General features: G+C 43.7%; 1 protein-coding gene across 3 annotated transcripts in view; it reads right to left on the bottom strand.

Moving 5' to 3' along the window:
• The window catches only part of WLS (Wnt ligand secretion mediator), a 130768-nt gene that overhangs the window by 21014 nt on the left and 83544 nt on the right, over window positions 1-26210 (bottom strand). For 2 of the 3 annotated variants that reach the window (XM_030823162.1, XM_030823160.1), the window contains exons 9-11: window positions 24103-24246; window positions 22807-22890; window positions 16018-16171 (exon numbers count right to left, since the gene is read on the bottom strand). In XM_030823162.1, the coding sequence (XP_030679022.1) occupies window positions 16018-16171; window positions 22807-22890; window positions 24103-24246 (382 nt within the window). Of the gene's footprint in view, window positions 1-4705; window positions 5647-16017; window positions 16172-22806; window positions 22891-24102; window positions 24247-26210 lie in introns of those variants that run through there. The other variant, XM_030823161.1, reaches the window with a different exon arrangement.

Genomic DNA, 26210 nt, shown 5'->3' with positions numbered 1-26210 from the left:
ACTGTAATAGACGATCTCGCGCAGGTCACTTCACCTCTCTGAGTCTCCCTCCTTGTGAAGTAAGATCTCTACTCTGTGACTGAGAAGGTAGTATTGGGGGGAGAGATGTAACTTACAAAGTTGCATGTTACAACACACATCACTGCTGTTAAATTCTGTGTGTGTGTGTGTGTGTGTGTGTGTGTGTGTGTGTGTGTGTGTGTGTCTGTGCACACTTGTGATGGAGAGAGCTTGACAAAGGAGAGGCCTAGGCCAAAGGAGGTTTTTCTGGCCTCAGGTGAATATATATTTGTAAATTCTGTAGCAATTGGAACCAATTCACTTTGTACTTAGAAAAGACTTAACTGCTTTTACTTATATTTCAAACTGTACTTTTTTAAAAGCTAAAGATGTCCCTTAACCTAACTGGTGTATGGGGAAAAAAATATATAACAGGGATATATGTAAAGTTCTACCATTAAGCCAAAAATATTGCTGGATACAGAGAAGGTATTGGTAATATAAATTTTTAAAACTAAGTATTTAGTGGTTGCTTGGTCATGAGAAGCAAAAAAAGTGAGAAGTGAGTATTTTTAAAAATCCTGTACCATTTTCCTAGGACATCAAGCCCTAGTACAGGAAGGGACATTTTCACACTAATCTGTGCCAGCTGGAGCAGTCCTGCCATCTGAGCATCATATTTTGGAACATTGAGAAGCTAGGATGCAGTTAACAGGTAAGTAGTAATGGGAGAACTTTCTAGAAACCATTTCTGGAGGGAGGGTTCAGGAGCTGAGATGCTGAGCCTGGGGAAGGGAAGACTTGCATGGGGCAGGCCCTACAAAAAGGGGTTCTATCAATCCAAATAAGTCACAAAGGAAAGGTCTGGTCTCAGTAGCGAAGGGCATTCTTCCCTGAGCGATCAGTGTGTTGTCACAGGAGACAGGAAGCTCTGAACACTTCAAGACATGCTTAGAAGGCCCCTCGATGTCAGCAGACAAGGGGCTGCTAATGTCATCTCAGAAACCAAATTATCCCCATACAACAAAATCAATCACGTATCAAAACGTGATGGAGAGACAGCCTGCAGAAGTCAGATGCTTCCCGGGGCACTACAGGATAAAAAGGACCTTGAAATACAGAAGACAAAGTACAGGCTCATGAATGTCTGGACGCCACCAGCAAGTTGAGCCTGACCAACTGCACTGACATCCTGATGAGTCAGCTTGAATCAAGAAGATGGGTCCCAAATAATTCAGGGTCACGCGGCAGAGAGAGATGGGGATCAGGAAAGTGTGTTCACTCTCTCACTCACCAACTCTCCCTGATGGAATTCCCACACTATGCTAGGCACTTTTTAGGGAGCTGTGTGTATTTTCTTTGGAGGCACAGGGTTAGGAGGACATTATCTCGTCCAAGGACACCAGTTTCTCTGTGAATTTATTCCTTGTCTACCAAAAACCTTCTGTTTCCTCTTTTAGCCTCCATGGTTACCTGAAAATAGGAAGGAAGGAAGTCTACGATGATGGAGCCCCAAGATCTATGCATTCTTTACTGTAAAAGGTCACGCAGAAATTCTAGTTTATAGATTCCCCGATGTTACTATTCAGCCTTTGGGAGCCTGATTCAATTTGAAAGAGTAGATAAAATATAGTTTCTAGAACCGACAAGGTGAGGATGAGATCCAAGACCAGGGCGTGGCCACTACGCTGTGAACCCTGGGAGGTCCTCCAACCTCCCCTGACGTTTCTCTTGAACTTCTCAAAGTTACCTGCTGGGACCCCACAGGCGTGAGTTCCAAGGGCCCCATCAGCTCTGAGATTATAGGCTGAACCCAGGCATCAGAATTGTTAGAGCTTTATCTCAGTTCTGAGAAATGGTTAAAACCACCCTTGGCAGTCACACGTGGAATCACTTATTACTATGGACATTTTCTTGTAGGCACAATACATAGTGAAAATCCACTGGGACAGCCAACATAAAACCGATTTTGTTTTCCATTTGATATAGCAATTGCATTTTATTGGTTTATCGTAAGTATTGGTAAACTTTCTTATTTTTTAAAAACAGACACCTGTACAATTTCATACTTTTTTCCTATAATATCCTTTAAAGCTGCTTGAAAAATGTTTATTATGACAATGTATAAAACTGGTATACATGGCCAATAATTTTTTCTCGAGTTTCCACTTCTCTTTCCACTGATTGAAATGGGTTGCATCCAACCTGCATTCTTGAAATGGAGACTTCTTTAGTGAAACTCCAACGCCCACTACACGTCGGTGGAGAAGGCAGAACAGCCCAGGGACATACTGCAACCCCTCTCCTCTGGACCTCAAGTTTCTCCTCCACTGTCCATTTGTTGTTTCTCTCCTGTCAGGATGAAAGTGTCCTTTCACTCCTTCAATGCTAACTCATCAACTTGTACTTTTGCTCCTAAAACTCTGATTTTGCTTGTGGCTTCCGTTAGCTCCTCATGTTTCCTTCATGGCTGGACCTCACCCTTCAGGTGTACAAACTCAGTTCACTTCTCTGCAGACTAAAAAACACAAGCCTCCACTTTACTCTGGCTCCTCTCGGAGCAACTACTCTACTTCCTTCCTTCCCATCACAATTGCCCATTGACTGTACTCCACTTCTCTGTCTACTTTCTGCCCTTGCCACTTAAGAAGGTCACACAAATCCAAACCACCAAATCCAAGAGACTTGGATCCTTAAATGCTGCTGAACCTCTCAGGACATCTAACGTTGTTTTTTCTTTTTTCCTTGTGAATCTGGTTCTTTCTTCGAAGCCCCACATTTCTCTGATTTATCCCCCTCATCTTCTTCCCCTTTCCTATAGAATATGGCCATGTCTGGCTCACCACTCTTGGTGGTCATCTGCTTTATGTTTGGCTGCTCTGCCCAGTTGTCCTTCTCCCTCTCAATGGTGGTGGCTGCCCAATCTGCTGGACCCCCAAGTTCTAATTGTTAGCTCATTTCCTCAAAGATGGCTTTTAAAACCCAGCCCAGGCAAACCCAAACTCATCATCTTGACCACTGTGCTAGATCTTTTCCGATTGTTTGCCCAGTTCAAAATGGATTCTCCGTTCTTTGGAGATGGACACCGATCTATAAGGTGGGCCCCAAGCAGCCATTTGAACTTCCTGGTCACAGGTGACTGGCACAGGGGCAGCCACCTGCCTAAGGCTCCTAGTTTTTGAGAGAAACAAGAACTGGATAAAGACTCAGTAGTGAATGGTACTGCTCTGTGAGAGAAAGGTGCATGGATTCCTGGTGCTAGGGGCCCTTAGAGCTGCCCCACTTCCCATCTTCCTGGTTAATTCGACTCTTCCACGGATCTTTCATATATGCTAGGAAAGTTCTAGTATAGCTCTCTCTTAGCTAAGCTTGCTAGAGGTGGCTCCTACTTAGAAAACTTTAAGTAGTGGATCCACTGACACTCGTCATCCGAGAATCTCTCTCTCTGTCCGAAACCCCACCATTCCCTTCCCCAGCGAGGGCTTGAAATTTGACTCTGATCTTACTTTCTGTGCAACCCACATCCAGAACATTCAAACCTTGTGCATTTTATCTCCAAAACAATCCTCTCCTCCAAGTCCTCTGCTACTGTCGGGGTTCCAGTCTCTGTGCTCTCTTTTCTGGGCTTGTCCAGCCTCTCCAGGCTCCAGTGCTCATTCAATCGTATCACTTCTCTGCCTAATATCTGAGGCTGAGTCTTGTAACTCTTACTACAGCGTTAAAGACCCTTCTCCATCTGGCTCACAGGGGCACAGGGCTCATCATCTGCTATTTCCATTTCTATGTGCCAGCCAGGCCTGATCGCCGACCTTATCCAAACATTGTCCGTGCTTTGCATTTTGTACTGCTGATCCCTTTGCCCGTTGGCTCTGGTAAAATCCTTCTTCTTTAAGGTCTATCTCAGGTCCTTTTCCTAACCCAGGGGATACAGAAACATTCCCTCTATCTTCTGGGACAGGAGTTCCCTACCAGACTGGGAGGCACAGCTCCCTTTGATTCCTGGCACTGCAGTGGTTGATTGGTAAATGGATATTGAGTGCACAGGATCGTACACCATCCAGTGTCCACCAGGTCAGGAAACGGCCTAGAGAGAATGCCAAAGTCAAAGCATTTTCCACTGTCACTGCTTACCACGCTTTCAGCCAAAGTGAGGCAAAGGCAGGCTAGGGGTGCTGAGTGGTGAATTACATGGACTGTGCCCCACACCTCCAGACCTCAGTGTCTGAAAAACAAGTTACTCAAAACACATTTATGTGGCTTGTTGTTCATAAAACACTTCCATATACATGAACTGACTGAAATTTTCACTGTGACCCCAGTAAGCAGTTAAAGTTTATCAATATAAGTGAGGAAATGGCCAGGTCAGATGTAAATCACAGACCTTCGACCAGAAACAGTTCCTTCTCTCGGCTACCTCCAGTGCAAGTGTTAAAATACAATGAAAAAGGCTATTGGGGAAAGTCTGAATAGGACAGGGGACAGCTCTGCTTCTAAAGGACGTGATGTTGTCCCCACCTTTGTTGTCACACATATGAGCGTCCCTTGCCAGCCTAGGGAGGCTAACCACACAGGACAGAAAATGTCACCCTTTCTCCAGGAATAGAGATTATCCCCAAACACTTTAATCTGATGATAAAGCATATCCATTTTTCAGAAACCTATTTCCCCCATCAACTCCCCACCCCTAGGTATGCATGTGACATAGGCATATACATACAGGTTTATTTAAATGATTGGATCTATACTTCTGGAGGCTATTTGAAGGATCTTATCAAAATAAAATGCATTTTAAGCAAGAGGTTAAAAAGGCTTTTCAGACCCAAAGGCCATTTAATACAGTAAATCTTACTTGGGTAGTTTAGCAAACATTTTTTAAAACCCACATCCAACAGATTGGTTAGTATTAGATATACAGATTTGGTTTCAAAGCTGAAACACCCCTGGTGGAATAAATCTTCTCAGGAAATTCAGTTATTTTATATTATGCCACAAAACAGGGACACGTATCTATTGACAACTTAAATCTTAACTCAGTAGCTACCTGGTGATATAAATAGGAAGAAAACAGTGGTCATGGATTAAGAGTGAGAAGACTATGACACCAGCCTACCTTGGACTGGGACTGCAAAGGATGTTAAAATCTATCCTAGAATTTAAAACAGGAAAAATGTCAAATATTCCACTCCCCATTCGGCCCAAACCATCCCCCAAGGAATACACCCCCACCCCACCCCCACCAGGTTTACTAACCACCTGCTACAGATGTTACTATGTCACTAATGAACAATGATCACAGAAAATGCGTCATACCAGAGTTTTTGTTATCATACACAACGCATGAGTGGCTGCAGGACTCTTCCTCCGAAAGCTACTGTCAGAAGGCAAACTGACAAATGTCCATGCCGCTGGTCCAAGAAGCCACAGCTCAGAGCCACGAGGCATTCATTTGTACATTGAGCTCTCTGTGGCATGCTCCCCACTCTAGTTAGAGAGGCTGGGGTATGGAGAGACCGTCCCAGCCGGGCGCTGCAGCCTCCTACTCCTGGGCCTCCTTGCGGGTCAACTTGTAGATCTCAGTGGGTCCGTCCACATGGGTGATAGTGGTGGTGAGCTGGAGTTCTTCCCCACTATGGACACCCAGATCGCCTGAAACAGGGTTTTCGGTGTTAGATGCATTCAAGGAGGAAGGAGAAGCAAGCTGGGGTTCATCTCATGGACAACTGCCCTGACACTAGCCCTCTTTGACATTCTGCACACACAGAGACACCTAGGGCACACGACATTCAGAACAAGGACCAACTCCAAACCTGTTCGCTTGAACTTCGCAGAACTTTTTAAAATATCATTTTTGGCTCCCAGATGACAGTCATTAAGATACATGAGTCAGCTCACTGCTGATATTATTCATCGTAATCATTAACATTTAATGAGCATTTACTTTGTGCCTGATGCTATTCTAATAACTTTGTAAGTGATCTTCTTTAATCCTCGCAGAAGCCCTCTGAAGCAGGCAGTATGAATGTGCCAGCCTTACAGATGAGGAAGCTGGGAGGTAGGCGAGGTAATTGTCCTGGGTGGAGGAGCAGGCCCACAAGAGAGCTGGCAAAGGGATGTCTGATGCCAAGACCCATGTGATGGGCTGAACCAGCACAACACACCTCCCGACAGTTGGGTCAGTCAGGCACCAACACATTTGCTTGGCTGGTTCCCTTCACGTGTGCCACGCAGTATTAGTTTCTCATTGTAGACCCATTTCTCTGTGGCTGCACAGCAAAATCAGTCCTATTATTAAATGCCACCCTGTAAGCTCTCTAACCCAGGAGATTCCCTGGCCTCAGAAGCAGGCTCATTGGCTGCTGCAGAGGACTGCTGAAGACATTTGGGGCTGTTTTGGCAAGGGTCTAATCCACAGGACTATGGGTGGAGAAGGCATTAAAGGGGCATCCGTCCAGCCTCCAGCACATCCACATTCATCTGCCCTCAAGCCAGAGCACAGATGCCAGGTAAGGCTGGTGAGAGGCTTTAGCTGGGCTACTTTGGGCCAAGCTGAACCACTACTTGTACGGTGAGCAACTACTCCCAGGCCGATAACTTGTATTCTCACTGCTGCAACATCTAGTCCACACCTCAGTCAAGCACAAGCAGTCTAAGCTTCACATTTCTCAGTCAAAGCTATTTCTGGATTTGCATATCTGGGCTAGCCATCAGAACTTCAAAGCCAGTTGCACGATCTGCATGTCTGTGTGAGTCACCAAAATTTCAAAGAGTCCGACCACCGCAGTGGACCCATTAGCACTCATAACCATTTACCTAAGAAATCCCTTTCCCTGAAGACTTCTTAGAAATAGACACTAGAGAGTAATTCTACTCAGGCTTTGAACCAAAGATGTTAATTCTTTAAACTTAAAATATGACTCCAATTAGCAGATCCTAGAATATGCATATGGTCCTACAGATCACTTGAAAAAACAGCCAAAATTGCTTTGGCTTCTTTATTTCAATGGATACCTATGTCATAATGCTTATCGCATGCCCGACACAGTTCTAAATACTGTACAAATATTAATGCACTTAATGCTCATAGCAGTCCTCAGACAGAGGCACTATTGTCATCACTCCTATTCTGCTGATGAAGAAACTGAGGCACAGAGAGGCTAAGTAACTTGCCCAAGGCCCAAGCTGCTAAATAGTGTGTGGGATTCAAATAAATAGGTGCCAGGATACAGGCTCTCAACTTCTGGGTTCTGCTGCCTCTTCTTAAATATTCAAGTTTCCAACAGCCAGTGAGACTGCCAGTGAGGAATGAAGTCCACATACAGAGCATTCCAGTTAAAAATATCCACATACGGCCAGGTGTGGTGGCTCACATCTGTAATCCCGGCACTTTGGGAGGCTGACGGCGGCAGGTCACTTGAGGTCAGGAGTTCGAACCAGCCTGGACAACATGGCAAAACCCTGTCTCTACTAAAATTACAAAAATTAACCGGGTGTGGTGGCGCATGCCTGTAAGTCCCAGCTACTCAGTAGGCTCAGGCAGAAGAATGGTTTGAACCCAGAAGGCGGAGGTTGCATTGAGTCAAGATGGTGCCCTTGCACTCCAGCCTGGGTGACAGAGTGTCTCAAAAACAAAACAAAAAACTACACATAATTTGAATAAATTCTTTAGCATATTTACTTTGCTTTTGTATCTGATAAATTTATAGCATATAAATCAGTGCACTGACAGGAGAGCTGTTACGTATGAGTATTGGCCATATGCACTGTTAGGGGTTTAGCATGCCCTGTATTTTCTTGTATGATGGGAAGCTACTGTGGCATAATTAATTTCTCTACTGTGCTGGATGAGGACCCAGATAATGGGACTCCATGCACCAAAATCTGTGTTTCACATGTGATTTTATTGTACCTTGAAGGCCAACTGTTCCCCTTGGGGAATGGGTGTGCGAACGTGGCAGTAACATAGCACGAGTGGAGATCCCTCCACTTGCCTCCTAATTCCATCACCTCCTACTTCTGCCACGGTCTTGCTCCATCTGTTAGCTCCCCCCCTCTTGGCTCCTGCCGCTCAGTGCATAAACATGCTCAAAAGTCTCTTCCCATCTCAGACAAGAAAAACCCTTCTGGAAATGTGATATGTGTCTTGGGGTGAAAAAGAGTGAGAAAGAAAAAAGAAAAGAATGCTTTAGTTTGCAGTAAACTTCTCTCCCTGGTTATGGCGTCAATTCATCACAGCTCATTAACAATTAGATGACGGTTTATTTCTTCCTAACCTTGTGAAATGAGACCAATCTCTGGCACAGGTTTCATCCCAAAGGACTATGGCAAAGCATCCATATGTGTGGAGTCACATCCACAGTTGTGTGGCTGCTGTTTGGTTGTAACTGCCTGGAATGCCTAATGAGGATGAAGAAAGCCACATGCACTGGAGACAGCTTCTTAGGACTGGCAGTGTTTTAGTGACAATTGTTTGTGTATCTGTGCCCACTTCAATAAAAACGACAACTGCTATTCTCATTCTGAGGACATATTACAGATTCCAGGAGAGATCGGAGGTACCACTAGAGGTCTTCTAATATTAATAAGGACTACCTACTTCCATCCTCACTACCACCAATGCAAATTAACACCCCACTGCCCAAGTGTGAAAGCCAGGGAGCCCCCACACCACGAGTTCATATTTGTTCTCAAGGTCATACACACACAAGGTGTGCTGGAGCCAAGATTCCAAACCATCTGTGTCTACCTCCAAAGCTTATGTTCCTTCCAGAACATTCATGATCTATCCTTTTTTGTGGAATTTTCCCTAGGCCCATACGAACCTCTCCCCTATTCACCTTCAAAGCTAAGTTGAAATGATAACTTTTTGTAATGAAGTCTGGTTCACAGCAGAATTAGAAAAACAGGAAAGTATAGTATTTGTAAAGCCAAATTATTTTCATGCAAAGAACTGTTTAAGAATATGTCTGCCTCATGTTTTTGGTGTTAATATGATTGTTACGTTAAAGAACAAAATAGTGTGGCTGGCACAGTGGCTCACATCTGTAATCCCAGCACTTTGGGAGGTAGAGGCAGGAGGATCACTTGAGGCCAGGAGCTGGAGACCAGCCTGGACAACATAGATCTTTAATAATAAAATGGTGAATGGTAGGTTTTTTTTGTTTGTTTTAGATGGAATCTCGCTCTGTCACCCAGGCTGGAGTGGAGTGGCGTGATCTCAGCACTGCAACCTCCGCCTCCAAGATTCTCCTGCCTCAGTTTTCTGAGCAGCTGGGACTACAGGCGCACGCCACCATGCTCCAGCTAATTGTGTGTGTGTGTGTTTAGCAGAGCCGGGGTTTCGCCACATTAGCCAGGATGGTCTCGATCTCCTGATCTCATGATCCAACCGCCTCGGCCTCCCAAAGTGCTGGGATTACAGGCATGAGCCACCGCACCTGGCCTGTTTTTTTTTTTTTTTTTAAGAAAGTAAATACTCAGGACAGTATGTGGTATATAATAACTGCTCAAAACACCCAGCAAAGATTTGCCTGGTGCAGGCAAAGGCAGTTCGTCTGTGCTCTGCATGGCTGGGTCTAGACTAGCATATCGGCACTGGTGTTCTTCCCTCCTGGCATTTAGGAAAACACCCTCAGTTAGAAAATAAGTGTGCCTTGGGATAGCTCAGTTTTGAGGATCCCTTCTGGGAGATGGGGCAGAGTGGCTTTGGTGGACAGGGTTAGGAACCCTGGGTCCAGTTGTCTGTCAGTGCCTGTCAACCCCAGAGGTCATTTATTCCAGGCTTGGAGCAAGCCATTGCGCCCATGGACCTCCAAAGTACCTCCTGACACTTGCTGCCAAGCAGTAACTGCAAGTGGGAGAAGAACACAATACAACTTAGTTTAGGGGTAAAATCTTGGTGTTATAGGCTGAATTGTATCTCCCCCAAATTCTCAAATTGAAGTTCTAACCCCTAGAACCTCAGAATGTGACTGTGTTTAGAGATAGGGCCTTCTTAAAGAAGTAATTAACAATGAAGTCAGTTGGGGATGGGCCCTACTCCAACAGACTGGTGTCCTTTGAAAGAAAAGGAGATTCGACTATAGATAATACACAAAGGGAAGACCACGTGAAGACACAGGGAGAAAGTATCCATCTACAAGCCAGAGAGCGAGGTCTCGGAAGAAACCAACGTTGATGATACCTTAATGCCAGACTAACCTCCAGAACCGTGAGGAAATAAGCTGCTGTTGTTTAGGACACCCTGTCTGTGGTATTCGTATAGCAACTCTAGCAAACATTTAGGAAGCAGAAGGTTCTTCCCAAGAAGGTAACTGAGATGTCTCTATCATGGTGGGGTGACAGGAATTCTAAGACTCAGATAAAATGATTTTAATTGACTGGGCCAGGAAAGGTCAGGTCACTGGCAGAGCAATAGCCCTGGAAGAGGCAGGGGACAGAAGACACCTGACTACAAACAGCTGGGCAAGGGGTGCCAGGCTGGTGACGGCCCGTCACTTGGTTCCCACCTTCACTGGGGAATGGGGAAACGCTTTTAAGACCTGCTTTAGGGTCTGGGTCCAGCCTGTATGACAAGACCAGTCCCATCAGTGCTCCCACACATCAAGAAGCTCAGCCGGCCATGGGCAGATCATCTAACTTACAATCAGGGGCCATGGCTTCAGTACAAGGGGGCAACCAATGTCAGGGCCTCAGGACTTAATCCAACCCTTTACTGAGGCAACAAAGCCAAAGCCATCTTTCCTATGAAACGAGGGGCAGGAGACCTGAGAAACCTCCGGAAGTAAAACTGACATCACACAGTAGCTAGCTGCCAAGACATGGAACCAGTGTTGCTGCTTTTGCTCCCCGCAGAGTGGGTGCATTAGACAGAAAATGCTTAGCGTGAACAGAAATAGGAGGGAATGGTGGCAGTGAGGGCGTCTTGTGTTCCCTCTGCCACAGTCATCTAGTTGGGAATTCTGTGTCTCGCTTCTTTTTTTAAAACATTCTGACAAGAGTTTTATAATCAAAAGAACACAAAAATCAAAGCCATTATCAAGAATTGTCTGACTTCATAAGCAGCTCCTACTTCTTATTCCCACCTGAATTGTGGTTGAGTGAGTTTGGACAGTTTTTCATGTGTGCAGGGCTTTGCTGCTGGAGCCCTGGGAGGTGGTATTTTTGCTCTGAGAAGCGGGTTCACTTTAGCCTGCTGCAATTCATATCTGCCCGGGAAGACATCCAGAATGATTCACAAATTGGTTATGGCAAGAGGTAAAAAGAACAACTGTCATGAAAAGGCAGCAGCAGCAACAGCAGCAGCAGCAGGGCAGAAAATGTAAGTGTTCCTTGAAGGAAAGGTAACTAAAATATCTTTGCTGAATTTAAAAATCTATATGTGCACATGTGCACGTGTATGTCTACACTCAGACACACACATATGCATAAAATGATTACACATCTAATTCTATGTACATAAAAATAAAATGATTAATGTGAATGAGTTTGCACATTCACTGCCGCTACGGTCCATCAGCCAGTAGGAAGGAACCCGGGGGAAGGCCATGAAAGCCTGTGGCTGTGAAGAATGGGGCGCCGCACTCCCGCAGCACCTGTCTGCTGGGGAAAATGCTCCAGTGTGGAGTTGTCCTGCCACCTTTCAAGAGGTGGATGAGGAAATCTTGTCCCCCAGACCAGGCTAAAGACTCCTTGAGAGCAAGGACTACGTGTCTGTCACTCCTTGGAGCTTCACTCCGTCTCATTCAAGATGGCACAAGGCTAAGTACTAAGGAACTAAGGCATGAAGTGTCAGCTAAGTACTGAGGTGTGCAGCGGTTCATTTGTAAAGGGTCACTTTCTGATCCATACTATGAAAGAGAAACAGAAATACATGAGAAAATGCTCTTTGGAAAGTGACCTTGTCATGAACCTGTGGCTCACTTTGTTCTTCTCTGGCCATTCTGTGACCAAAAGAGAGAAGAAAAAGTCTATCGTGAAATGCCCAATGCTTCCATTTCCTTCCTATCCACTGCTACTTCCTCCTGACACTTGGCATGTCCCTCCAGCTCACGTACCAAACAACCTCCATCAAACATTCTTTCCCTTTTCTTACTGCCTTTGGCATCAGAAACTGCTTGTCTGTGCTCCGTCCAGGATCCATCTAACAAAGGCTGAAGCCCCGCGCACCTGGGATTCACTCTCTGTAGCAAGAGGTCTGAATTCCTAGCTCTGAAGCTTCAAAGCAAAGGAGAGAAAGAGATAGGGAGGCAAAGGCCAAAGCCAACTTAAAAATAAAAACTTCCCATGAGAATGGAAAAGGAGCGTGGGAATGCTGGAGGTGGAGAAGGAATGCCATCCAGAGACTCAGAGAATGTAAAGACACATGTATCCTTCCTTGCAAGAGTTCATCTTTGAGGTTTCCAAGTAATATTCCAAACTGGGTCTTTCCAAGGAACTTTTGAAATCTTGGCGAATGCTCCATAATTCCTAGGATACATTGTGTGATCTGGTGGCAGATGAAGAGATGAAAAGTGAAACAAAATAGAGAAGAAAAATGAGCAGAATGCCCAGCATGGAAGAGACCCCTTCCAAATGCACAAGGTCACAGCACCATGCAGGAAAGGGAAGGGCTCACCAGCTGCTAGGGGGTCCCGGGGGTGCTGGGAAATCACAGATCACGTTACCAAAGGGGAACTGCTAAATCTTATGACTTTTGTATTTAGGATCAGCATATGGTCCCCAAATAGTTTGCCCACTAAATTGCCTGAAGAATGTTTTTTAACAGAGGTTCTACTTGGCATTTCACAGGCAGGTCATTTCTTTATGACAAGAGCCTTTTTTTGCCTATTGAACCACATTTAGTAGCACCCCCTAGAATCTGGACACTAAATGCCAAAGGCATATCCCAGTTATAGTGACAAACCGAAACAACTGTGAACATTTAAAAACACCCACTTAGCAAAGGATTCAGGGGATATGACCTCTTGTTGAGAATTACTTGCAAGTTTTCCATGAAATTACAGATCAAGCTGTGTTCGATGAAAAACTCTGATGAGGAAGAGTCAAGTGCTTTTCTCAGTTGCAACATTTCAAGCCTAGGAGACTGGCTACTGTGTAGAGTGGGAAGTCCTGATGGAAGCTGCCTAATATCTGGCTCAAATCTCAAGAATCTGTCCAACATGGTGGTCTACAGTCATCCTGCCTCTGCGGGGTTGGCCACGGCTCTGGGCTCCCACTTGCTGAACAGTGTTAAAGTTGGACACATTCTCACCAGTGTTTGGAAATCCCTTACCTATGACAGAAATCCCTTACCTATGACGGATATCACTCTCTGGGCTGCCACTTAGTGGCAAGAGGTATTCTTCTGCCCCTTCCCTGCTAATAGGAAGAAAGACAACCATGGACTTTCTTTTTTTTTCTTTTTTTTGAGATAGGGCCTCCTCTATCACCCAGGCTAGAGTACAGTGGTACCGTCATGGCTTACTGCAGCCTCAAACTCCTTGGGCTCAAGGGATCCTTCTGCCTCAGCCTCCTGAATATCTGGGACTACAGGTGCACACCACCATGCCTGGCTTTTTTTTTTTTTTTTTTTTGGTAGAGATGGGGTTTCACTATGTTGCCTAGGCTGGTCTCAAACTTCTGGGCTCAAGCAATCCTCCGGCCTTGGCCTCCCAAAGTGCTAGGACTATAGGTGTGAGCCATTGCACCCAGCCTAACCACAGAAATTCATAGTTCAAAAGGACTTTGGGAGATCACTTACATTTGGGAGCAGTGGTGCACGGAGGGTTAAGTGGTTTGCCAACAGTCACACAGTAAAAACAACCAAAAGAATTTATGTACATAAAGTGCTGTAGCACACAGTCAGTACTTGACAATTACTTCCCACTGGTATTATCATTCCATCATCCAGGAAGTTCAGCCATTGCTTTAAGTGGTATTTCTCTGGAAGGTAGAAACTCTACCTACTCACATCAAGGACAAGGCCACATGGTTTCCTTCAGTGTCCCCCACAGGATGACCATGGAATGAAATCAAGATTCTCGTCCACAAGCCCAGCAGTGCTTGCTGCTCGTGTTGTGGAAGTTCACTGCTTGACAGGCTGAATGCTCCCGTTTTCCATGTGTACAGTAAAAACACCACTCGGTGTTTTTAAATGGAAATGGAAAGGAAGAAGGCTGCCTAGCTCACAAGCCTTCTAGCAAAACAGTCAGTCAAACCAAAGTTGGGCAGGGGGTAGGTAAGTAAATATTCTGTATTCTCACCTCAGACCAGAGATGGGCTTGAAACTGACTGTGACAATATGTCTACTCCAAAGAGGTCAAGGGGTGAGGGAAACTCATGTCCGGCATGCTCTCACGTGGACACGGCAAACACAGAATGAAGACAGACAGTGGCTGAGACCACTCCACGTCCCTTGACCCCCAGGACAGATGCCTTCCTCTCCTGCTTCACTTCATCTCATCTGTCAAGTTACTACCCCCATCCCTTCTCCCCACAAGATCACTGAAGGCTAATCTAGAACTCTTACTTCTAAAGCATTAATTCACTCAACATTTAAAAAGTATCCTTAAGAACTAGTCCCTGCCCTGAAGGAGTCGATGATCCAGCAGGAGCATAAAGGCACAGATGACTCATCTTCCACCTCTACACAATAAATGTCATGTGGAAAGTAGACCCATGATCCCCTAGCCATATTCCTTAGGACAACAGTTTCAAGAGATACACCTGCCTAAAAAAAGGGTGCCAGGGCCAAATGATTAATAATTCTGGAAAATGCTGTTACCACCCCCCGCTCTGTAAAGACTGACAGTACAAATTAATGTACTAAAGGCATTAACATGTATTGCAGTGAAAAGCCTTATTGGTACCGATCAATTCAATCATTCTGAAGCATGTTTGACTACCTAAATTTATCAACATTTCATGGAGACAATATTCCATTGAATGCCATTTGCTGGATTCTAATTGGGGTGATTTGGAATAGGTGTTAAAGAAGGTGCTGCATTTTGACTGGGCCCAAAAGATGAGTAGAGTTTCATTAGTCCCAGATGGAGGCAGAATGTGCACTCTACTCATGCAACACGCACTCACTGAGTATTTCCTAAAAGTGAGGCCAACCCTTGGCTCTAGGGGGCTGCTACCCTGGTTTCCACTGCAAGGCAGAGTGAAAGGCACTAAAGCACCACTTTGAGAAAGGGCCTCCTATGTTTGGGGAATCGCGAGCGCATGGCTAGAGTAAAGCAGGTGTAAAAAGAGAAAGAATGAGGAATAAGGCTGAAGCCAAACAGAAAAAGCATCTATTAGATCAGTTGTTATCAGGCCACCTGTTACCTGTTAACAGCACTGGCCTGGACAGTGTTAATCATTTCTGTCTGCTGTGGCTAGTGAAGAAACCTTGAGCGAGATCTTCCCTTCTCTAGGCCCCAGTTTCTTTATCTATAAAATGACTGGATTCTCTAAGGCTACTCGCAGCATCTACATCTCAGTGCTATGTGATTATAAGATATAAAAAAGCAGCACATACCAGCAGTAAAGGACAGGAAAATTCTGGGGACAGGAGAATAGCTATTGGTTTAGACATACATGAAAAAATCACCTTGAAGAAAAATGAGCAAAAGAAAAATGAAGCCTATTCCATCTTCAGCTCTCAGGCCCCAGACTCCCTCCACCTGACATCTTAGGATTCTGCTTCTCAAATGGGAAGAATAAACATGGCATAGTTTCCAACAGTCAATTGTGCTCAAAAATGTAAAGAAAGCAAATTTGACTCGTACTAAAATCAAGACATATTTTAGACTAGCATGCAATATTCTCAGTGTATTTTAGAGATTTGAAAATGAGGACTTAAAGATCTGGCTTGTATGGGCTTTTTGTCTTATGGCTGAGTCCCCTGGGTGCTCATTCACTGTCTCCCAGTGTGAGGAGTATAGTTGGAGGGAAAGTTTCACTGGGCATCTCAGAGCTTTAGCCATTTAAATCTTGTAAAGACAGAGGCCTATTTATCCTGACTTAAGCTGTTCTAAAGAGACAGAAACTCACCATTGGACTGGTCTTCTCCATAGTTTTTATGGGATGGTGCATACAAGAACATCAGAGCAAAGACATACAGGTTCCACATCCCATAGATGCCCGTGAAAAAGGCACTGTTCACTTGGACTGTGACGCCGCCCCATTTCCAGTGGCCTTCCGTTACCTGTGGCGAAAGGATGGTGATATTCAATTGAAACAGAGAAGAAACAGAAGAAACACAACACCAACAAAGGAACGAACCAACACGAAAACCAAGTCTCTTCTACATATGGGAAACATGAAGGGCCACGTAAGGCTCCGTCTTTTAATCTGAATCATTTCGGTATAAGTTAAGGTCAACTGAAGGTTCTGTAACTAACTGTCAGGCAGAGTCGGTGGTCCTCACCTTGGCTACAGATTAGTATCACCTGGGGAGTGTCTCATCCTAAAAACAGCAATTCGTTGCTATCCCTAAGTTAAACAAACTGGGTCTGAGCCCATCACTTATTCACAATTATAATTCCTCCTCTGCTGTCTGTCTTCCCAGCTAGATGTCAATTCCCTGCAGGCAGAGACCAGTTCTCTTTGCTGCCATGTTTTTAGGGCCTGATGCACCATAGATTAATACAAATCCAGTGTCTACCACTCACTCTGCTTAATGTAAGACCAGATGAAGACTCCAAACTTCGGAACTTCAGTGTCCGTAAGTGTAAAATAAAAGCTTGCAGGTTATTGAAGATAATTAAGTAAAAATATTTCTAGGAACAGCCTGGCATACAGTAAACACTCAGTAAATATTAGTTATTTCTATAACATCCCTTGAAGTAAGCCACTCACGAAGATAATTATGAAGCTTTCATATGCTTCGAAATTCTGCAAGAGATGTTTTGAAGCTACTTTTGTCTATGTTAATGATTTGGTCATTGTCTTAAGGGCTGCCTAAAGGTATATGGATTACACTAAGAACTGTCAACAGAGCTGCTGAGCTGAGTGACTAATTTGTGCCAGCTCTGAGACAAATGAAATGATTTTGACCACTTCTGCTTACTACAGGACACTTAAAATGGAAACAGAAGAAAGTATTGGATAAATGTTCCTTTGACAGCTGAATGAGGCTGCGTTGTATAAACCTTCTCTAGGAATCACTTTTAAACTGTAAGATGGCAGGCTAGATTGAAATGTTAAGAACTTTAACAAGCAGGTGGATTTCATTGCCTGTTTATGATACAGTGGGTCTGTGTTCATTATCTTCTGTATAATCCATAACCCACTTGGGGCCCTAGGCCAAATTAAGGTCTAAGTATAGGTATTTTCTTCTGAAACACCAGGAGTGTCAGTTAACCACATTAACCAATTATAGACTTTAGCAGTTTTAGTTTGGCCTTGGTGATACATAATCCTTCACTTTTTGTGACTCATAAACAAACCACCATTATGAACTCTTATTTGTTTTGGAAAATAATGCATTTTATATAAAATGCCCAGAAGTGTTTTTTGGCAAAGATGGATTTCATAACCATTACTAATTTTAGGACAATGCACCAGCATTCAAGCTACTTAGGACTTCTTAGAAATGTCTCCAAATGTCGCCCTTCTTTAAGCGCAGAATATACTAACTTTATAAAAACTATATTACTTAGAGCATCTTATGATTTTTATTGCATATAATGGAAAGGAAAAGAAAGCATTAAGGTAGTTTCCAGAAATACATGTACCTGCAGTCATAACACAGAGAACTCTTCTGTATGTGATTAAGGAGCAGAGGGTAGGCTGTCCCCCATCCTAGCTGCAAGAGAGAATGTGGCAATATGGCAGCTCTCCTACTCTGTCAAGGCAGTGGACTCTTCAGCTCAGGGAAGGGCCAGTAAGAGACCCTATTCCTGCGACAGAAGTTGGAAATACTCAGTACTGACAATTTTAGTGACGCTGATTCTTGCTAGGATTGACATGACTGACCCATCTAAGGAAACACCAACCCATGTGCCTCGTACACAGTGGCGCTCGATAGATGTATGTTGAATGAAGAGAGGTAAAGTACAGGCGTGTGTAGCGACTCCAGGACAAATACATGGAGGTAGAAAGTGGAGATGGAAACAACCACTCTTAAAAGTACTTGACTGAAAAGTAAAGACAAAGTATTGCAGTCCACAACAAGTCACAATAATTGAATTTAAAGGTGAGAGGAGATGGCAATGTGTGACAAGTGTTATTCATTTAAAATACTGCTTTCTGTTATACTTATTTAAAATAAGTGGTTAACACAAATATTAGCAAAGCTAAGATTCTTTTGTATTCATAACAAGGATAAGCGTATTTATTCAATGCTAATGATGTGCCAGATACAATACTAAACCTTTTACATGAAACGCATTATTTAGTCTTATTAATGACGCTGTGAGGTAGGTAGGTAATATTTCCATTCAACACATGGGTAAACTGTGGCACAGAAAGATGTAGTATCTTGCCCAAGATTGCTCAGCCAGAAAGCCATGGCTCTGACTCCAAAAGAAGGTCTCCTTAACCATTATACAACACGAGGGTAGGAATGTTATCTTAAACAGGGGTGGATCTCTTAGGTAGCACATGCTCTGAAGGTAGCACATGAGGCAACGGCTGCGTAAGGTCAAATTTCCTTTTGAAATTCCCTTCATTGCCCATGATGTACATTACAAACACAACATACACGCACAGGTTTGTATATGCAAATCTGTATAGTATGCACTATATATCCTGGACATAGTAACGTTTGGTATAAATAAACTGGATATATAAACAAAATAAAAACTTACAGTAGAACCACTGGAATGAGATGCCCATAGTATGAGAGGCACACACCAAGCCTGACAGGAAATCTCAGACTCATGCTCCCATCTCATACTTGCTCTGGGACACACGCACATTATTTAGAGTGGAGTTGCAGAATTACACACCCTACTGGATGTGCAATCTGTAAATGTGGTGTTTCTTGCTGTGGGCAAAGAGTTGGACTGCAGAAATATCGGTATAGATGGTGTAACTCTGCTCTTCGGTGGCTGGCTTGTTTTTCCCTCTCCTCTCCCAATTATTCATGCCTGAGACACCCTCAGCTCTGAGCACATTCCCACCGCTAGGTACCACAATGAGCAGCCTCAACAGAGCAGGCCTTGTAAATCCAAAACCTTACTAACGCCAAGGCGGAGGTAATAGTCTCCCCCTTTTCACTTTGAGAGAAAGATCAGGTAGCCCCAGCCCCCCTCCGCCAAAAAGCACCCCCCCAAAAAATCCCCAAATCTCACCCTCTGCATAAGTCTTATTTCTAAAAGTCCCTGTTTTTCCTGATTTTACATTTGAACAATTTACTTTTGTGTGAAACCACCCAATTATACCCCTGGAGCCAAGTGAAGGTCAAATCCCTTTACACCCAGTAGTCTTGACAACCAACATTCCACTTAACAACAAGATTCCAAATCCCAGACACAGGCTGTCTTACCGGAAACGTTTCCTCTGTAAGTAACAGAATGAAGTGATCACACACACACAAAAGAGCTGGGGACAGGCTCTCTGGGAGTTTGCTGCATGTGGCTTGACCTGAATGTCAGGCACCTGGGGGTCCCCTTAATGAAGGTCGGTGACCTTCTCCCCTGCACTGCACTTCTGTTCCCTACTGCCGCCACCTCTAAATGGAACGCCTCTTTCTTTTCCAGAGGGAAGGGGCTGAAATGCCAGACTGCGATGTACCATCTCTTGGTTGCTATGACTGAGGCCATTAAAATGGCAGGCATTAAAAGACTGCACCTCACTACCCAGCTACAAAGCCTCAAGGTCACTGCATTCCACAGCTTCCCGTCGCCTTTCATTCCTGGCCTCAGAGCTTCAATATCCTGGCGAGATCCCCTCGCATTATATTTCATGAGGCTTAAATGCAAGCTCTCCCACAGCAAGCCCGAGAGTATAATGGGGGTTTTAATACATTCCTTTTACCTAAGGCTGGGATCCATTTCAAAAAGTTACCCAATAGGTTTCCTTTCAGGTGAGCTCGTTGCTCTGACATTCCAAAATGACATTAAAAAATAAATCCTCTGATGACTATATTAATACAGTACCTGGGACACTGAGAGTTATGCCGGAAAACGTCTTAGATGTCTATAAATAAATCTTAGAAAAGAAACCCAGCAGGAGGAATGTGAGGAGCTAATGGAATTCAAAAGGCCTCATTGCCACCCCCTTAGAGTTGAAATCCACTCCGGGCCGACTGTCGCAGCAGATATAAAAAGCCAGCCACAGGCTGAAGCTGTATTAGAAAATACTGAGGCAATAGAATATTAATCTTTTTCTCCAAAGAAAAGCCACAAACTATGGTCCTTGGAAGATGGCTTCCTTTGCTGTAAGAAGTACACTAATTAAACATGTACAAGGTTAAATCCTGGCAACATGCAGCTGCTTCAGAGATCAGTCCTTCTTGACTTCAGGTGGAAGGCACTCCCTGCAGAGGCAAGACATACATGAGGCAGTGTGGGGAGAATGACGTCAGCTTCCCAAACTGGCACAAGGACCTGTGTGTGGCCTTAGGACCAAAAGCGTCCTTCTTTCTGCCTTCCTGAAAACATATCTTGGAATTGCCTTTTATGCCTCAACCCATTTTCCTTGAGATTCTGTTTCTCCAAGGAAGTGCTCTGTGCCCTCTCAGCCTTGCAGATCTGGCTGTGTCAAGTGCCACTGTGCACTACTGAGGGACCGGAGGAACTGAAAAGCATTTTGGTCATAGAAGGGAATAGCCACGGGAGAAGTCAGGCCTCAGTCACTCTTGTTTGAATATGGATATTTGAGCCTTAGCTGGTAGAATAAAAAACTCTTTCAGAGTTTGAAATAGTTTTACTGCAAGTGGAGTGGAAAGCGAAGTTTCCAAGGTTTTATAAACAAACAACCTGATACAAACACAGCAGTGTTATAGGTCAAAGCAGATGTGGTGAACAGAACTTACAAAGACATATATGTATATCAGTTTTATTTTTTCCATGTTCATTTCAACCTCAGCAGAGCTAGCAACACTAACACTCCCCAGTGGCAGAGCCAACAACAGGGCTCTAGAGGCTCCAAACTTGGGGTCCCCTTGGGTGTTCTTGGATAGAATTCAAGGGGTCCATAAACTAGAAAAAATTATATCTTTATTTTCACTAGTCTCTAGCTGAAAGATAATGTTTACTTCAATTACGGATGTAGAAAAATCCCTATAGTGTTAGTACTACTGTGATTTTCCCAATAGAAATCATATTTTCACATCAATTACAGTTGTAGATATAAATCTGTAATATACCTGTAGCATCTGTTTCACTGTAAATATATATTACATATAATATATAGAGATGATTCCCCTTGAAATTCAAAGTATTTCACTTTACTTATTTGAAAACGTTCTAAGAGGAGACTTGTAGTCTTCTTCAGGTTGCTAAAGGGGTCCATATACAAAAATGGTTAGGAGTCCCTGTACTAGGGAAAATTCCCAGCAGAACGGAGCCAGTCATGTCCTAAGACACTATCTGCACTGCTGAAATCCTCCATTTTGGCTAAATGCCAAAGCACTGGCAAAAGAGTCAGAAGGACGGGGTTCTGATCTCTAACTTATTGCATGTCCTTTGGCAAGAAAGACATTCAACCTTCTTGCTATTCATAAGAACACAGCTATTCATGCTTACAATGTGCCAGGTGCCCTAACTACATTTGGGTGCCACAATGATGGTTCAGTCAACAACAGACCACATGTATGATGGTGGTCCTGTAAGATTATAATACCATATTTTTACTGTATTTTTCTATGTTTAGATATGTTTGAAATATACAAATACTTACCGTTGTGTTACAATTGCCTACAGTAGTCAGTAGAGGCACATGCTGTACAGGTTTGTAACCTAGGAGCAATAGGTTACATCATATGGCCTAGGTATGTAGTAGGCAATACCATCCAGGTTTGTGTAAGTACACTCTGTGATGGTCCCTTAATGAGGAACTCGCATAATGAGGCATTTCTCAGAATGCATCCCTCTTCGTAAATATTACTTCCTGTAATCATTACAGCAACCTTCTGTGGGTCTATTGTAATATTTATTTTGCAGATAAGAAAATTAAACCTTAGAACTGTTAAGTAATCCATCCACAGTCCTATCCAGCTAGAAAACAACATAAATGAAAACTTTCTCCAAAGCTATTAGGTATCATATTCTAGCAAGCTAGGATAACAATTCCTGCCCTACTTACCTCGTAGGATTTTTGTGACGCGCAAATGAATAATAGATACATTCGATTTAAACAGTACTTCCCACCCTTCAAAACAAGTTATGAATATTTTTAAATTATTGTTATTGAGATTTTCAAGTATAGCAAAATTTTGAGTGTTGGAAATAACCAGTGAAAAGACAAGATGCTATCAAAGAGACTTTTGAATTACATTTCATATTTAAGTGGCAATATAATTATTACAAGGAATAGCTGATGGACTGTATAAGGATCTATGTTAATGCTAGATAAAAACAGAATCAAATTTATGCTTGTTAGTGTTGTGCTACAGGGCTTGATAAGTTTTTCTCATAAGTAAATAAAATACGTGCCCTTCAATCTGGCTGTAGGCTTTTATTTAGAAACTTTTATCTCCTACAAGGTTTTATGGAAAGAGAAAATTTAGTCCATTTGGCCAGGTGATATCAAGACTCAGAAAAATATGGCTTGACCAGCTGTCCAGAATTATGGCCTCTCTGCTCCTTTCCTCATGGCTCTATCGAATTTCTGTGCAGGGTAGAGGGACCTCTGCAGAGACATTCTCACCTTGACGTCTCAGGGTCCACTTACCTGACTAACGATGAAGAAGATGACAGTCATGGCAGCGCAGGCCAAGGTGATAAGCATGAGGAACTTGAACCTAAAAATTAGCCCCTATTAGAAAAGAAAGAGTTGAATACTCCATCAGCTACCAATCCTTTTCTCACTATGTAAATCTATAAAAAGCTTAATTTTAAAGAAATCTGTAAAACCAAATCCCCAAGAATGACAGTAAAATGGTTTCCCATGGTAATATTTCTTCTGCAGAGGTGAGTGTGGCTGAACATTTCTTGGGCCAAGTGTTTCTTATGTTCTTATCACTCATAAAGCCTTGATACAAGAGCCTGGGAAATTATATTCACGACACGTCGTGAGGCTGCTAATTTCCCCACTAAGCTGGTTATGCTTCTCTGCAAGGGTTCAAAGTTACCAAATCCAAGTTTTCTGTGGTTGTAATAAAATTCTGCTCCAGTGAACAAAAAGAAATGTGCATATTAATCAACATGAAGTGGATTTGGTTGAATTTTCTCATGTCACTCCAGCTCTGGAGACAGGCAAGCCTTAGAAAGTGCCTGTGGTTTCCTAAGAGCGGGATTTAAGAGAACCTGTGTTTCAAGGAGGGAGGCCTATTATTTAGGGGCTCTTCTGTGCAGATCTACTGCATATAAAACTCTGAGGTTCTGTAGTGTCTGCTTCTCTTTTCATACAGGAATTAGGCTTGTTTCTCCAAGGACAGCTGCTTAGGCACAAACCCAAGGGGTCCCTGATAAATCAAGGATGTGTTGCTTGCATTGGGGATTTGAGGATGTTAAGTGTTTCTCTTGAATGAGGAACATAATCTATAAACAGAGATTACTGAACTCTGTCTGAGCATCTGCTGGATATTTTAGGGGAATGTGGCCTGTCAAGAGTCTGGAAATCAGATCACCTGGGCTAAACCCTGTTCAATTACAGGACGGGGTTGATTCTAGGACAGAACTTTGACTAAAGCCTCATCCCAAACAAATCCCAATTCTGCCATAGTCCAATCTCCCAGCTAGTATGTAACCTACATTCCATCACCAAGCTGAAGAACTGGCTGAGCAAGTTTACTCATTACTGAAAATGGAAACACATTTGTACCACAGAACACACCAAGATTTAGGCCAGCCAGATGCTTCTCAGAGTAAGACTCGGCCTCTAATTTTGCCCAGAGATCCTACATGAGAATCTCTCAATGTGTATTTCCAAGTAAAGGCTTTCTGTCTCCGGGGTGTGTGTGTTTGCACATCAAGCGGAAAGATCAAGCAAGCAGCAGTTCCAGAACGAGCCAAGAAATCTGCCCACCTCATAGTGTAGCCGCCGGACTCTGCTCATAGCTGGCAGGCTGGACTGCTTCCCACTGATGTTCCGAAACACCTGAAATACCATGAAGCATAGAAACAGGAAGTAGAGGCAGAGGCAGATTCCAGCCACAATGATGAAGGCCATCTGGTGGTGTCCGGTAAAGGAAGCAACAGGCTAGCCAAGGCCAAGCTGAGCGGGTCCAGGCCCTTCTCCCCAGGTCTGTTGGCAATAGTTGTTTTGTCTCCAGATACGTAGAAAATTTTCAAGGGGATAAAATATTAAAACCTGACATTCTAATGCCAGTGATAGGTTTCTTGACACACTAGTACCACAGAGGGAGGTGTTCAATATTGCTTTCTAAACCAAGTAAGAAAAGAAATGGTGTCTTGCTTGTTAGAAATGAAGAATCTAGGCCCTACCCTAGACCTAATGAATCAGAATCTACCTTTTAACCAGCTCCCCAGGAGATCCGTTTACACAATAAATTTGAAAAGCACTAACAAAGCCTATATTGGTCACTATGGATCAGAGGAAAAACCACATTAAAATCACCAGAAGATTCAAATGTAGATCCCCAGGTCCCTCCCTAGATATATGGAATCAGACTTTCCAGGGCGAGGACATCAAGTATGACTATGTTTGGAAACCACTGGGCCAGTCCTTGGAGTTTTATAAGAATGAGAATGAGATTGAGATGCTGTGGCATAATTGGAGAGGAGATACGTGGTGGGTCAGTGCAGAGGACCTGGGCATGGGCTTGAAGATCTTAAAGTGAAACCAGGGATGAAGGACTACTGGCAATCTTCTGTCACCACAGAAAATCTTGTCCAACAGAATGGGGATTGAAGGACACATGGCACAGGTGGGAGTTTGGGTTGCTGCCAGTATACTTGAGACCCACTAGGGAGGCTGACCTGCCATTAGAGCCAGTCTGAGAACCACCAAGGCTTAGGATGGTGTGAGCTGCCTTGGAAGGCAGATGACCTGATTCCAACCCCTTTCTGCTATAACTCTACCCAAATTGCATTTTTTTTTTTTTTTTTTTGAGACAGAATTTTGCTTTTGTTGCCCAGGCTGGAGTGCAATGGCACAATCTTGGCTCACCGCAACCTCCTCCTCCTGGGTTCAAGCGATTCTCCTGCCTCAGCCTCCCGAGTAGCTGGGATTACAGGGATGAGCCACCACACCTGGCCCTAATTGTCTATTTTTAAAAGCATTTAATAAGTATGAACTTGGCATGCATAGTTCATTAAATAATGTAATATCTAACGCAGTTCATCCTTCTTTCCTATAATGAACAGCATCCTGGAATGAAGGGAATATAGTTATTTTCTGCAGGACTTGAAATTTTACTCACTCCATCATATCTATAAAATTAAAAAACTTGAACTAGATTTAACATTATAAACATTCTCCTTGTTGTGCAGCTAACATTTGGTGGGGTAAATGTTAGAGGAAGGGTAGAGCTTCTCTCTCATCTTTGAGGTAATGATACTACTCATTTAGTTTGCTCACAATGTTCTTGTGACACTAAGAAATCAATATAAACATCATGGCAAGACAAAGGATATTCCCTCGCACGGGGCAAGACATGAGCCATCAAGGAAGAATACAACCCAAGCCTTTCTCTCCACTCCAGAGCAGAGTCTTTTTCTCCCAAGAGCATTTCACATACTATTCCGGAAGATAAAATATTTAAATCCAGCATCCTAAAAGGGATAAGCTAAGACTGTCACTTCTGCTTCACGAAGATGACTTAGAGTTTATGCCAACCAACCAGAAGCCTCGGCGACTCCTCTGGAACTAATCACCTCAGCCTTATCTCAACTTGGTCTCCGGAATGAAGAGCAGCAGTGTGATTTGCCAGCACACCAAGGTCGCTGGAAGAAGTCTCACACATAGGCAGTGTCAGAAACAGGCTCTTCCACAGGGGCCCAGAGATGAACCTCCATGGCTCCAGGGAAAAGCTGGTCATGCTTCAGTCTGCAGTAAACTGTATAACAGATAAGTCAGACAGGCTGCGCTAAGCCCAGCAACTCGGATCCCTCTGCAGTGAGGATGGGCTGCGACCTTCTCATTTTGCCTGCTCTCACCCAGGCTTGAAAGCA

The sequence above is a fragment of the Nomascus leucogenys genome, chromosome 12 (genome assembly GCF_006542625.1).
Source record: "Nomascus leucogenys isolate Asia chromosome 12, Asia_NLE_v1, whole genome shotgun sequence".
In the NCBI taxonomy this organism is placed as follows: Eukaryota; Metazoa; Chordata; class Mammalia; order Primates; family Hylobatidae; genus Nomascus; species Nomascus leucogenys.
This window is presented reverse-complemented; position numbering and strand designations above follow the sequence as displayed.